Source organism: Octopus sinensis, linkage group LG3, assembly GCF_006345805.1.
Source record: "Octopus sinensis linkage group LG3, ASM634580v1, whole genome shotgun sequence".
NCBI classification, from domain to species: Eukaryota; Metazoa; Mollusca; class Cephalopoda; order Octopoda; family Octopodidae; genus Octopus; species Octopus sinensis.
The window spans coordinates 92,311,236-92,325,210 of record NC_042999.1 but is presented as its reverse complement, the minus strand read 5'-3'; the positions used below and the strand labels follow the sequence as shown (position 1 = coordinate 92,325,210).

At 34.8% G+C, this 13,975-nt stretch overlaps 1 protein-coding gene across 1 annotated transcript in view; it reads left to right on the top strand.

Moving 5' to 3' along the window:
- The window catches only part of LOC118762512 (meiosis 1 arrest protein-like), a 168,353-nt gene that overhangs the window by 50,023 nt on the left and 104,355 nt on the right, over positions 1-13,975 (top strand). The window contains exons 6-7 of the mRNA XM_036501158.1: positions 710-854; positions 13,606-13,698. Of these exons, the coding sequence (XP_036357051.1) occupies positions 710-854; positions 13,606-13,698 (238 nt within the window). The remainder of the gene's footprint in view (positions 1-709; positions 855-13,605; positions 13,699-13,975) is intronic.

Below are 13,975 nucleotides of genomic sequence, written 5' to 3'. Positions count from 1 at the left end.
TGCATCCTTCAAAACTTCCATGCTTTCTGAGATTCGCCAACACTACACCTGATTTTCTCCCCCCCATACACACACAAGCATGTATCTGACTCATACATTGTTCGCTTTCCAGACATTTTTACATTACTGCATGTACTTTATATGCACTTTCTGACAAGTTGTGGTGCACCTGAGCACTGTATACAATAACTTCATTATTATTAAATGTTTGTTCATCAGTTACATTGTAGGGATGAATGTAAGGAATTTTGAGGGAATGAATTTAAAAGCATTGTTATACCAATACATTAGGAAACATATTAAGCTAATTTTCATTTAAAACTTGACAGATTATCTTATCTTGGAAAGTTGTGTCCTGAATCTTCAGACAAACCCAGTTTATTCCTCTTTGTGATACCATTACAAAATCTTACACGTAGTTTTTCCAGTGAGATCACATAAACTTCTGATGCTCAAAATTACAATATATAACTATGTAGAAATTTATTTTGAATTATATAATAAATCCATTTTGTGCTGATAATTGTGAGTTAATATTAAATATAAATGTGTTGTAATTTTTATTTTCAATTGAAAATACTTCCAATAACAGATATTTTTCAGTATTTCTTCTAGGCTCTTGACATGTAAAATAAAATTTTTATTTCAATTATTCTTTTGTTTTTTCTTCTGTATGTTTTGCTTATATATTTATTTATTTTTTGTTAAGCATGTTCAAGTTGTTGGCTTGAATAACACAATAGAGACATGGACAGGGGAAACACTTAATGACTCCAATCCATTAAGCCACTCAGATAATTCCCAGAGTTTTTCAATGGATGCAAGTGTTATTGAAACAATTTCAATAGAATCTGGTAAGTACCACTTAAATTAGGATAAACAACTAAACATATCTTAGATATAATGTTCATACAAATACCATTACTAGCACAAATATCCCCATGTCTATCTGTCTTCTAGTCTTCACTAACTCAAAAATACACAGTCATCCCACTCTCCTCATTCTTCATTTATTCTTTGCTTTTTGTTTTCTACATTATGACTTTGGATTACATCATAAGATACTGTAGCTGTGTTGTTTTTAGTTCATTCAAAATGGTTAGTTGTATATTATGCTGCACTAGTAGTTCATAGGTCTTAAGTTTATTTTCAATAGAGGTATTTTTGTTGTGCTGCGAAGCAGAATGGTTACATCTGTATATCTCCCTTTATTTAGATATAACAAAAATAGATAGCAAATTATTTTGAGAACACTATAGACTGAGGTCTTATTCAAGGTAAAATGACTTCCTTTGTAATTTAAGCCACACAAAGCAAAGAATTAATCATGTTTGCATAATTAAGTAATAATCTTTTGAAAAGAAAGTAGCATAAAACATGACTTTCAAGACTTGGGCTTAATCAAAAAAGATCACGTTTCTATAGCATCAGAAAGAAATTTTTGTGTCACTTAATAACAGCTGCACAAATTGAACTCTTAATAGATATAGCAGAAAACTTATGAAATATTCCCTTTATAATTGACTTATCAATGTTGAAATTAGTTTTTTTTATTTATCTGTTTCTGTTTTAAGAAAATGCAATATTAAGATATTATATTATCTCTTTAATACGAATGTGTTTTTGTATGTGAGTATGTATACACTGTTGTGTCTGTTGTTGGTGCATGCAGCTTCTGTGTTTGTGTGTATAAGTACAAAATGCATATCAAGATTGTTTAATCAAGCTATGTAACCCATTTTGTAAGCAAGAACATAATCAGCTCCAGTAAAGTAAATTTTATTTTATTACCAATTTAGAAGCTTAATGTTTTTTTAACTTCAGGAGCACAGGGTTACCAATGTTTTCCGTGGGTCATAAAGTATTTTCTTTTTGTTAAGAATGTACAAAATTTTCCAGTCAGTTGTTGTTACTGTTATTTTTGACTTATTTCATTATAATGTATTTGGTAAATATTAAAAATCTATTTACTCTTTGATTTTTCCCAAAATGATGAACAGAAAATCACAGTTAAAAAATAACTAGATATTAAACAGCTAGAATAGCAAAAAAAAGTTCGTCTGATATTTGTTGTCTTTATCTTGCTTGTTTAATGTTCATACATTTATTTTTTGCAATTTATATATTTAATGAAATTATGAAAAATAACTTTTTAGGAAATTTTTATATTTTCTACAGTGTAGGCTTGGATGGTATCCATAGCTTTAAGTATGTATGGCTGGCTCTATCTGACCTTATTTTTTAATGTGAATTTGGCTGATTTATACAACGGTAATATCATAACTAATCTCTAAGTCAGTTTTGTGATGAAAGGAGCTATCAATATATAAATATTTTAAAATTTGCTTTATATCAGTTAATAAGTCTATAATTATATATGACTGTTAACTCATATCTCATTGTCAGAATGTGAATATACTCATCAATTTTTACATATATTGCTATGTATTATTATACATTGAATGGTTGAAGTAGTGTGTGATGATATATTGTAAAGTGTTAAGTAATGACTCATTAAAACAATAAATTTGAAGGCACCTGGAGATGAAATTCAAAGATTTTATATAAAAAGGAAAAGAAACTGAAGTGAAAACATTTAAGTAGCTCAAATAATAGAACTGAATTTTCTATGCAAACATTCCATAGATGTTATATTGTGTTTCTAGGTGGATAAGAGAATTAAAAAAAATCTCCTACATTTGGAGAAAATTTCTATAAAACCACCAGCCATTGATGTGATTTATATTATATGTCAAAAGGATTTTGCTAAGAACTTACAGTATATTTCATAGTCAAATGATATAATTTGTGGGGATGAATCAAAAGTTGTACTTAAAGATGCCCATCTGGTTTATATGTGCTATCCTAATGAAAAAGTGTGGAAGAGAACATTTTATTCTGCAAATCATTTTCTACTTCAGCTATGGGAAATAATACTTTTGAATTGATAGATTCCATTTCTAATAAAGAGTAATTAAAATGGAATGAATATTTCGGCATATGAACTGATAGTACATCCTAATGCTTGGAAATTGTCATGGGTTTTGCCCCAAAACAAGGAAAATTAATCCACATTTTAAAGTTTTCTTTTCTTTGTACAGAAAAATCTTACTTCAAAAGTATATTGGAATTGGGTTTAATGAAGAATAACATTGTTAAAAATCCCTCAATAATAGATAGACTCTTCAGTGATTTTTGTTCTTCAGTCAGTTGTAAATATGAGCATATGAACTATCTGCTCCAAGTTCAGATAGTTATTTTACAGAAAGGTTCTATAATGAGGTATGCTATTACAAAGTGAAATAGAAATTTTATTATCTGAAAAAAAAAGAGAAAATCCTTTAGCTACAAGATTTTTAGATTTCAAGTGGATGCTTCAATTAGCTTATCTTTCTGATATTTTTCTGGATTGTGAATGACTCAAATAACTTTTTTAAAAGGCTGTGAACAAACAATTATTGGTTTGATGGAGAAAATAAATGCATCTTTTCCAGCATTTGATCTACTAAAATAAGATTATAATAATCTTAATAGCATACAGAATATTATATTGAACCATCTAGCAAAATTTGATGACGGAATTCAATAACTGCATTCCAACAGAAGATTTTGAGAAATACTATTGAGTGTGAATTCCATTTAGTACTGGCATTACCAATTTGCTTGAAGATTTTGTCAATATTAATAAATTACAAGAAAAGTTTACAGAAGTTCAAAATTACATGACTGATATAGTTTCATTAAAATTATTGAATATATAGTACATTCTGGTTGAATGTTAGGAGCAAAAAGCTTCATTCCTTTGCTACAAGATATCTTTGTAAATCAGGGTTTTCAGTCCTAACAAATACAAAAATCCAAGTTAAGAAACCAACTCTAACTAGAGGATAACTTATGATGCAGATTATCAAAGATGAAACCTAGATTGGAAGACCTTTGTGCACTTGTTCAAAAGTTCTCATTAAATTGCAAAAAGGTATAGGTAGTTTCATTTAAGGTAAATAAAGTATTATGGAATATTATCAGAAATTGGGAAATGGTAGGCATGTACAGAACTTCCATAGACATTGAAATTTGCTAATGTTACGGAACTCCGAAAGTTGTTACGGAATCCCACCTGCCGTCGCTCGAACTCGAACTCGGGATCCCAACAAGTCGAGCGACGACGATTAACCAGGCTTGATTGATCGGCGAATGTTCGCCACGGAACTCAGAGAGGAGAGAGATAACAACAACAGCTGCAGGAAGAGACACAGAGGCAATCGGCTTACATTTAACCTACTAGTTTATATGACTATTTCAACATCAAATACATTGTGATACACCAGGTAGATACAAGCAACAGAATCAACAGCATGCAGATGCAATATAACAGCAGCATTTAAAGAAAACAACAAATCAAGAAACAGGTATACAACAGATCAAAGCATTTAAACATGCAGATACAATATACACGTCGACTCAAACACATCAATACATTATACAATGTTCATAGACAAATAATTCATGTTACAATTAACGTAGACATTAACGATACAGTTCATAGTTCTTTTCTTGTCTTTTTCCTTCTTTTTCTTCTTTCTCTTTTTTTTTGTAACACGTATCAATACAATTCACATTGTTCTCTATGACACATCAACAAGTCCTTTACTCAGCACATCAACTCTTTTACATTTCAATAACTCTTTTTTTCTCTCCTTAATTCACAATGTCTTTTTACTGTCTCATTTCTTTTCACATTAATTCTTTAACGCATCAACATACAATTAAACACATACCGTACAACCGCCAATGCCTCACACTGTAGTCCATCTCTATTAGCTGTTTAATCCTATGTGTATATCTTCCTCAGGCCCTCATCCTCTCACTGTCTCGCCTATCAGCCCTCATGACTGTGTGTCTGTCTCTCTCAGCGCTTCCCTCTGGCATGTTACTACCCCAATCTGTCGGCTGGAACTGTCCACTGCCTTTTCATCTCTCACAGCAGAAACAACTTGCTCTGTCCTCGACTTCCGGCCGACTGTCTTTACAGCTCAAAATTCCTCCCTTTTAAGGGGTGTTTGCAATGAACTTTCCCTGACCGGCACAAGGCCAAAGGACCCCTAAAAGCTCATTACTCTTTCTAAAACAAAGGACTATAACTTTGTATTGTAGACTTTCAGTCTCCAAGCCAAGCAAAGTAGGTCAAGAAGTACTGTGAACTGAACTATTCACAACACTACCCCCTACCTAAGCTTTGTCAACCCGACAAAAGCACACCAAGCTCGTACCTCCAAGGGCGAGCTCCAGCAGATGCTCCAGGAACTGGAGGTCCCCTTGGGTGGTTTCTCCTCCGGGGGTCTAACCTCCCATGGCCACCACTTCACCACTGGCCACAGGTTGGCATCTTCCCTCTGTGGCTTGGGTAACACCTCCACCAAGGCCGCAAGGCCTCCTACGAGCCGCCTACAATAGGTGCACCATCCGAGGGAGTTCCTTAGCTCCCTCACACATGCAGGGTCTGGCCAATCCTTCACAGTGGCCACCTTCCTCAGGGCTATATACCCCACGTAGCATCTTGCTGTGCCGTCTCCATTCTGCACCATAATGGCCGACGACCAGGGACCGTTCCGCCCTTTCAATGCCCCTGTCACCGATATCTCATCTTTCGCTGCCGAACTGGGACCATCCTCCGGCCTCGCTGCTTCCTCAAGCGACGACCGCCTCAGTTGATGAAGCACTCCGCCAGGTCCGTGCAACCAACATCTGACAACCCTCGTGACCAATGTCCTGCGCTCCTCACCAACAGTTGCTTCTTCCGCAACATCCGAGTGCCAACTAAGCCTCGGCAACTCCCTGCGGACCGCTTCCGCAACTGCATCGGTGGACCACCATCTCCTTCAACTGCATCACTGTATTGGCAGAACTGGCCCTGCCGCTGGTTCACCGCCCGGCGCAGTTCCACGATTTGCCCTCTACAAATCGCCTGCGCAGCCTTCAATAAATCAGCCGACCCAACCAGCGCTCTGTCAACTTATAACCTGGCTATTTTCTTAAATGTATTTCTAACTCATCATATGAAATAATCTTTATATAATACTTTAAAATTTCAAGTTATTTTCCCTATAACTGTGAATGCAATTTAACTGTAACAAGTGAAACTATTAAATAACTTGTGGTAGACTATGTTACAGCTATATTTAAAAACAACAATATATTTGTGAGGTTAATTAATATTTATTTTCAGAAAACAAATGGCCTCAAAAACTAGATTTAGTAAATTGCTATAATGGTTGAATTAATTGGTTACTGTTAGTTGAAGATTCAATTTCCAAGCAATAAAATACATTTTTAATATTTAGTTGAGTTGCAGAGAAAATCTTTCAAAATCATCTGCCACTTCCCTGTTTTACAGAACTAAATCAACTTTTCTTACTATAATCAAATATTGAATTACTTATAACTATAATTACTCATATATAAAATTACTAAAATGAAGCAATTTATAGTGATTAGGATGAATACAATTTATCACTTTTTTTTGCGTGGAAATATCTATTTCAATTTTGGACTTAGCATCTTAAAATCATAACCCTATGTTTGGTTGCTCTTCTAAAAAAGAAAGAAAACTGCCCTATAGTATATGTACCAAAATTAAAATTTTACACATATGCATGCACACATGCACACACAAGCATGCATGCGCACACGCACACACATATACACACAAACACACACTCTCATTCATATTAGTGCTGACTAGGACTTCAGCTTTCACTTTGGCTGCATATTCAGCATGTCTGATTGAAATCACAGTCAAATGATTAATAAACTTGACTTTACTAATTGTATAGAATCACATCATCAGTAATTATTAATTGTTATATGTAGAATTAAGGTAATGTAATCTATATACATGCAAATATATATACACATAAACCATAGAAAGTATGAATATTAGTATTGAAATAAGTTTCAGTTTATGTTAAATGTGATGCTGTTTTTCAAATGCTAATTCGGTAGAATTATTTCATAATGGACTTGTGTAAATATAGTTAACATCTTTAGGTTACTTCAAGTAATTACACAGAATAGTTCAAAACTGTATTTAAAAGACTTTTATAGGTACTCTAGTCTTTCCTGTACTAATGCCATTGAAATACAGTACCATGTGTGGCACAAATTGATTTTGGGAAGTTGAACCACTTAAAGGAGATGATGAAATAGAGCTATAAGTGGCAAAATACTGTATTGGAGAGAACTCACCTGACCTATGCAAAGCTGGAAAAGCAGCTATAACTGTGATGATAATATGTATGTCTTGGTGTGATCTTAAACTGCATTTGCTAGTGGGGCCCTGGTTCAGGAGTTTCAGGGATTTGAGGAGTGTAGAACTACCTCTTAGCCACAATTGTTCCCAGGTCTATTTTGGTTTAGAGTAGCAGCACTTGCCAGGTTCCTAACTATGGGTTAATTAGCATGTAAATCATAACCACCAGGTATTAGGAGTTCCCTCCCTTAGCTGTTATCATAGCATCTTTCTAGGAGGGGGACACTCTCCGAAACCTGCAGTTTCATATGATTACTGATCATCTCACATCAGTCTGTCTCTATGTACTAATCATGGAAACTCAGAGGGTGGTACTCATGTTATACAAGCATTTATCACTATTATCCAATGATGTATAGATGTCTCTTTATGGTGACCTCATTTGTCATTCCATCTACTGAAAGTCCTATAGTAATGAATGAGTGGTAAGGTGTGCAGACTTTAATAACTAGAAGCACACAGTTACAAAGCAGCAGGATTGACTAGTCATCTGAGAGGACAAAAAGTTGGAAATGCTATTGTCAACAAAGAAGCACAAGAAGATATATCAATCATCTGAGAAGATGGAGTAGTCACATGTATATATGTCTGTATGTATAAGTTATCTTTGATTACAAGGTTGTGAAGGAAAGCATCATGTTTTATTCATCATCCTTTAAATCCCAAGAAGGTCTTGCAGATTTTTATAGTCCCATATATTGTGACCAATTGTAGTGTATGCATTAAGGAGTTGCATTCTCTCCCCCATGAACCCAAGTTCAGCCATACTTTGCTCCAGCTAGCTTGGTACATATCCTGTTGCTCCATTAATAATAATAGTGGTGGTGGAGAAAATGTATATTGGGTACTGGATGTGCAAACTCCTTATCAATGGTCTGTAGATGTCCTCTTTTTCCTATAGTTTTCTAACTACATTGATGTCTAGAGGCAGCTGACTTCCACAACAGAACATATCTTTTTCTTGTGATTCTACACAACAATACCTGTTGTGTTTTAACTTCATGGCTGTGTTAATTTTTAAATTCCACCAAGATTCTTTTGACTCAATTTAGTCAATATTATCAGTTAGTGTTTTCTTTTTTATTATCTTGTTACAGAGTGCCTCATAGGAAGATAATATCTGGAAAACATTCTCTCATAGTTGGCAATAATGTAGTTGGTTTTGCACAGCCTATATTTGTCTGTCAGTGTTTTCTGCCTTTTATGCTGCAGTTACTTGGTGGAAATCTTTTGTTTTTGAATTGCATAGAGGTAGCCTTCAAAGTTGGATGTCAGACTTGTCAGCACTCCACATCAAGCTTTTGATATGACTAATTTTGTTTGTGTCTTTAATGCTAAGTGAATGGGTTCATTTGTTTACTTTGTTCTTTTCATGATAGAATTCATTAATGCTCGTTGGGGAGAGATTTGTATCAGCTCCTATTTCATGCCTCTCCTAAAGTTCATTAGTTATCCTAATTATGTTGTTGATTTCTTGGTTACAAACTTGGGCACGATAGTTTCTGATCTTGTTCGTCTGCTGCAGATGTTGCTTCAGCTTCTTAATATGTGCTTCATATGATATCAAAACATATATGAGATCATGGCCCCTATCCATGTCTCCCTTGATGTTGAAGTTTCTTGTAACACTGAGCAGCTGGTAACGATCATGTTTGAATAGTGCTTTTTATGTGTCACCAGCATAGAAGCCAGTCAGCTTCTCTGGCAGCAATGCTCGGATGGTGCTCTTAGCAGTCATTGAATTTGCAAATTTGATTTGATTTTGATTTCACTTGCTTCAACAGGTCTTCACAAGCAGAGTTTAGTGTCCAATGAAGGAAAGGTACACATAAGTAGGCTGGTTACACCCCTGGCATAGGCCATAGGTTATGGTTTCACTTGGCTTACCAGGACTTCTCACGCATTGCATATTTCCAAATGTCTTGGTCGCTAGCCATTGCCTCGGTGAGGCCTAATGTTCGAAGCTCATGCTCACCACCTCATCCCAGGTCTATATTATATGTATATATTTTATATATATAATTATATATATATATTACTTAATAAAAAAATGTGTATCAGAAAGAAGCTCACTCTAAAGATTAGAGTAATAATTATAACAACAAAATTTTATATCTTGGACGCAGGGTTACCCAAGGTTTTGCATCCACAAAGCCAAAGCCTTGTGGACAGCTCATCAGACTATATAAAAAGACAAAAATTCTCAAATTTCTACATCGCAGACGAGAGGAAACGCTCAGAAAATGAGAAATATGTCTTAACAAAAAAATGTTAATGAGGACGGGTTATTTCCTCTGAACCAGAAAGAAAGACAACTCTTATAGATGCGAAGAGGCCTAACTAGCAAACGGAGAGATCCAATTTTCCAGTAAGTAGCACTTGAAGTGGATACGTTTAGAAAACACTTCTTTCCGACTGTTTAATGCACCAGGTTTCATATAGTCCTTAAGACTTGTAATGGTCTCTTCCATTAATATCTGGGCCCAGATGATCAATTAATTTCCGCCTGGTATCACACAGGATCCTTTGATCTTTGAAGTGCCACATATGGCTGACTAGGGACATAACAAACCATCTTTTTGGGACTCTAAAGGATTACTGGTGGTTAAGAAAATGTCACTTGAATGAAGTACTCGCAGATCCAGTATATTTACAAACATGGGATGTGGCCTTAATCACACCCCTGGTAACATATGGTGTGGGATGGTCATGCCATCAATGTTGAAGATAAGTATTTGGTCATCATGTGGTGGTGATACTGGGAACAGCAGATACCTCTTCTATGTCACTGGTCCTGGATTGGTCATCATTTCTAGGCATGGCAATTGTATTGGTGGTAACATATGTTTCAGGCCTGGCCACTCTATCTGTGTCTGGATTATTCATTATCTGTGGTAGTAGTACCGGGTTCTTCGGTGATGCTCTCTGTGATGCTGGTCCCAGACCAGTTATTATCTTCTGCGCGAAGCAATTGTATTGGCATGAGATCTGTTTAATCTGCTGTTGGATGCTTCAGTACTGTTATTGCAGATAGCAGGTCTACATATCACTTAAGCCTCGTAGCTGACCCCTTCAGCCTCGCATTAGCATCCTACTGGATAGTTATTATATACCCTGCAAGAGTAATCTGCTCCCTCCTTTGTATTGTGGGTACTTGTTGAAAGGTTTTTTTTTTATGTTAGGAGATCCTTAGGTTGTGTCTGTTAAATAAATGCCTGTATTTATGTGTCTGTGTGAAATGTTTGGCCATCAATCTAAGGAAAATCTCTCACACACTGAACAAAAAGGGTGGAGCAAACTAAACTACATGTAAGAAATGCTGTCCTTAAGCCCACTCGATGCCCGTGCCTCATTGTAGTAGTAGGGGCAGTGGTGTTGAAGATATCTTGGCTTGAAGATAGATTCGAGATCCTCTTGCGTACATCTTTCACTAGGTTCTTGAAAACTATAGGGTAGTGGCAGGAGGCTGTACTAATATAAAATATTCTTTTGTATGGCTTGTGATAGGGTCTGTATGTACCAGAGTCCAGATCTAAAGTAGTATCTAAGAAATATACTGTAGTGAGATTAGTCTCAATGGTGATCTTGCGACCCATTGAGCCTAAGGTGCTAATTAGGTCCTTTCTAAGTCTATATAATGTGTGGCCGTTGGCTCCTCTAGAGATGGTTAGGGAGCCATCTCTGTAGAGGCTGAAGAAGATTGAAGGAAACCTCTTCTCTAAGATGTCCAGGCTGTACAGTCCGATAAGATCACAGACATCGGCCCTGTCATATGCTCTCATTGCCACATCAAAGGAGCCCTCAGGGTCAGATTGCTTAATCCAAGTCAAATCTTTGCTGAACTGCACTGTCTTCCTGGCATGCATGATAAATCTAATATCACTATTACTAGTATCTGTGAAGCCCTTGGCAAAAGAAAGTGCCTTCAACAATAACTCTTTATAAATAGATAGATAAATGTTGATAATGTTGAACTGTGTAAATCTAGCGCTATTCTATCCTGGCTGGCAATAAACCATGAGGTTACCTCATTGGTGCTGTACCAAAAGGGAGGCCCATATGTCTTCTTATGTCATCATTAATCTTCCTCAGTATATATTTACTCGCCTGGCCAATCTCGGATTTGGCCAGGTTGATCAGGCTGCATTTGGGCTTTGAGGCAAAATTGAGCTGGTTATCTTTCATATTTATAAAAGCATTTCTCTTGGCCAAGTTCTCTTCTCTGTCTGCTATACCTAGGTTAGCTGCTATCTGTTTAGCCTCACAGTTAATATTATTAGAAGTGTATCTGTATTTTTGTGTGATTGAATCATTTAAAAGTCAATTGTAAGCATATGCATCTATCATGTATAAGTTCTTAGTCTTATCCAAGAAAATTAAGAACTTATTAGAGTTTCTTATTTTTTGTATATCTTCACAGAGTTTGCTTTGAAAAGGGAAAAAGGACTTATGGAATTTCAGCCTGGGTATTATGCCCAGTAGGTCTGCTTCAAAGGCTTTGAGTTCTTTGATTCTAGGTGGGAAGTTCCTAGACTTGATACTGTATGTATTGGCCTCAAAAAGTGGTGTGCTTTGATCATAGAAGAATGCCTTCCATCTCATGTGTCTTATAAAGTCTATCATTTTCTTCAATAACATTTACATGTAAACCTCATTAGAAGATATAGGGATATTTTTTTTTGAATACCCTAAATTGACAGGTTCCTTGTTATCCTTGAGGTCACAATTGATAATATGTAAAAGCACAGGGATCGGTACAGTTATCAAATGTAGAAGATGTAGTGTACTTCATAAGACACTCTGTAACCAAGTTGCAGATAGATAGTTAATAAAAAATACATATATCAGAGAGAAGCACTCTAAAGAATGGAATAGTAATTATTACAACAAAATTTTTTTATCTTGGACATAGAGTTACCCAAGGTTTCACATCCACAAAGTCAAAGCCATGTGGACGTCTATATAAAAAGATGAAAATTTTAAAATTTCTATGCCATGGATATGAGGGAATGCTCAAAAAATGAGAAATACATCTTAACAAAAAAATGTCAATGAGGACTGATTATTTCCTTTAAACCAGAGGAAAAAACAACTCTTACAGACCTGAAGAGGCCTAACTAGCAAACAGGGAGATCCAATTTCCCAGTAAGTAGTGCTTGAAGTACCCGCGTTTAGAAAACACTTCTTTCCAACTATTTAACATGCCAGGTATTGTATAGTCCTTAAGAATTTTGGCTCTCTCCATGATGCAGATCTATAAAAGATTTGTCTTAAGTACCAGATGGTAATTAAGACCACATTGACATAAGAAGTTAAGACAATCTCAAGAATCAAAAATATTTTAAAGTTGATATGCCATAAAAGGAATGGACAGGCTTATCATTGTCTGGAGATAAGAGGACAGCTGTGGACATAACCTTCATTGTTTATTTCATTTCTCTCTACATATAGAATGAATATTTCATAAACATTACTTTCTGTACAGTAAATAAGTATTTTCATCCTGCATGATGTTCTTTTTTTATCGTTCCATACTGGTTTGCTTTTCAGATGTTATCTTTACAACTGATATACTTTTACATCCTACACTAGCAAAGTTCAAAGTCACTTTTGAATTTGTTTATTATTTTGAGGATATATGAAGCTTTTTTCAATTTATATTTAGATAGCGAGGAATAAATCTAAGTGCTTCTTTTGCTATACATCATAATACAAAAAAAAATTGCTTATGGTATATCTATACTTTATATTGATATATTTATACATGCATATGTGTGTGTGTGTGTGCATTTGACCAATTCATACAAGTATGGAAACACTTTGATAACAAAATTTTGAAGGTGATGATGATGAAAATGATGTTCTAGTTTTAATCAATATACATACATACATATATGTGTATGTATGTATATATGTATGTTGATTAAAGCTAGAACATCATTTTCATCATAACCATCACCACTTTCAAAATTTTATTAAAGTGTTTCCATACTTGCATGAATTGGTCAAATATGCATATATTCTGATATATATTTATACATATATACTTACACACACACACACATACACACAAACAGATATATAGAAAAATAGATGTTAAAATAATGATGATGATGATGATGGTTGTGGTGGGGGTGATGATGCATATATATAATACATATATGTGTCTATGTAAAACATATGTAAAACCAATTCTATGTATGTATGATTTTTTATTGTTAATATACTTTTTTTGTCTCTATTTGCCAAAATAATTTTTGCTTCTTTAATTTTGTATTTTGTATCTTTTCTTTCAGATCCTCTGAGTTTACACAGCTATTTTAGCATTTTACTCAAAGATGGTGCAACAGACTATGAACATTTGCATCTCATCCTTCCACCACATATAGGTAAGATTTTTTTAAGCTAGATCTCCCATATGTTTATGCTGTTCTGTTGCAAAGGTACATTAATTTTGTAAATCTAGAAGATTTTACTCTCACTTATATTTATTTTTCAAAGTTGACAACATACTGACACCAAGTTCTGGACTAGATATATTTTGCAGTCTAGTTTCGTATTTCTAAATTTTTGTGTTCAAATCTTGGTGGTTATTTCATCCTAACAACTTCTTAGTAGTTTTCTTCATGTTTCACAAGACACCAGTTCATTCTTACACAGTGTCCT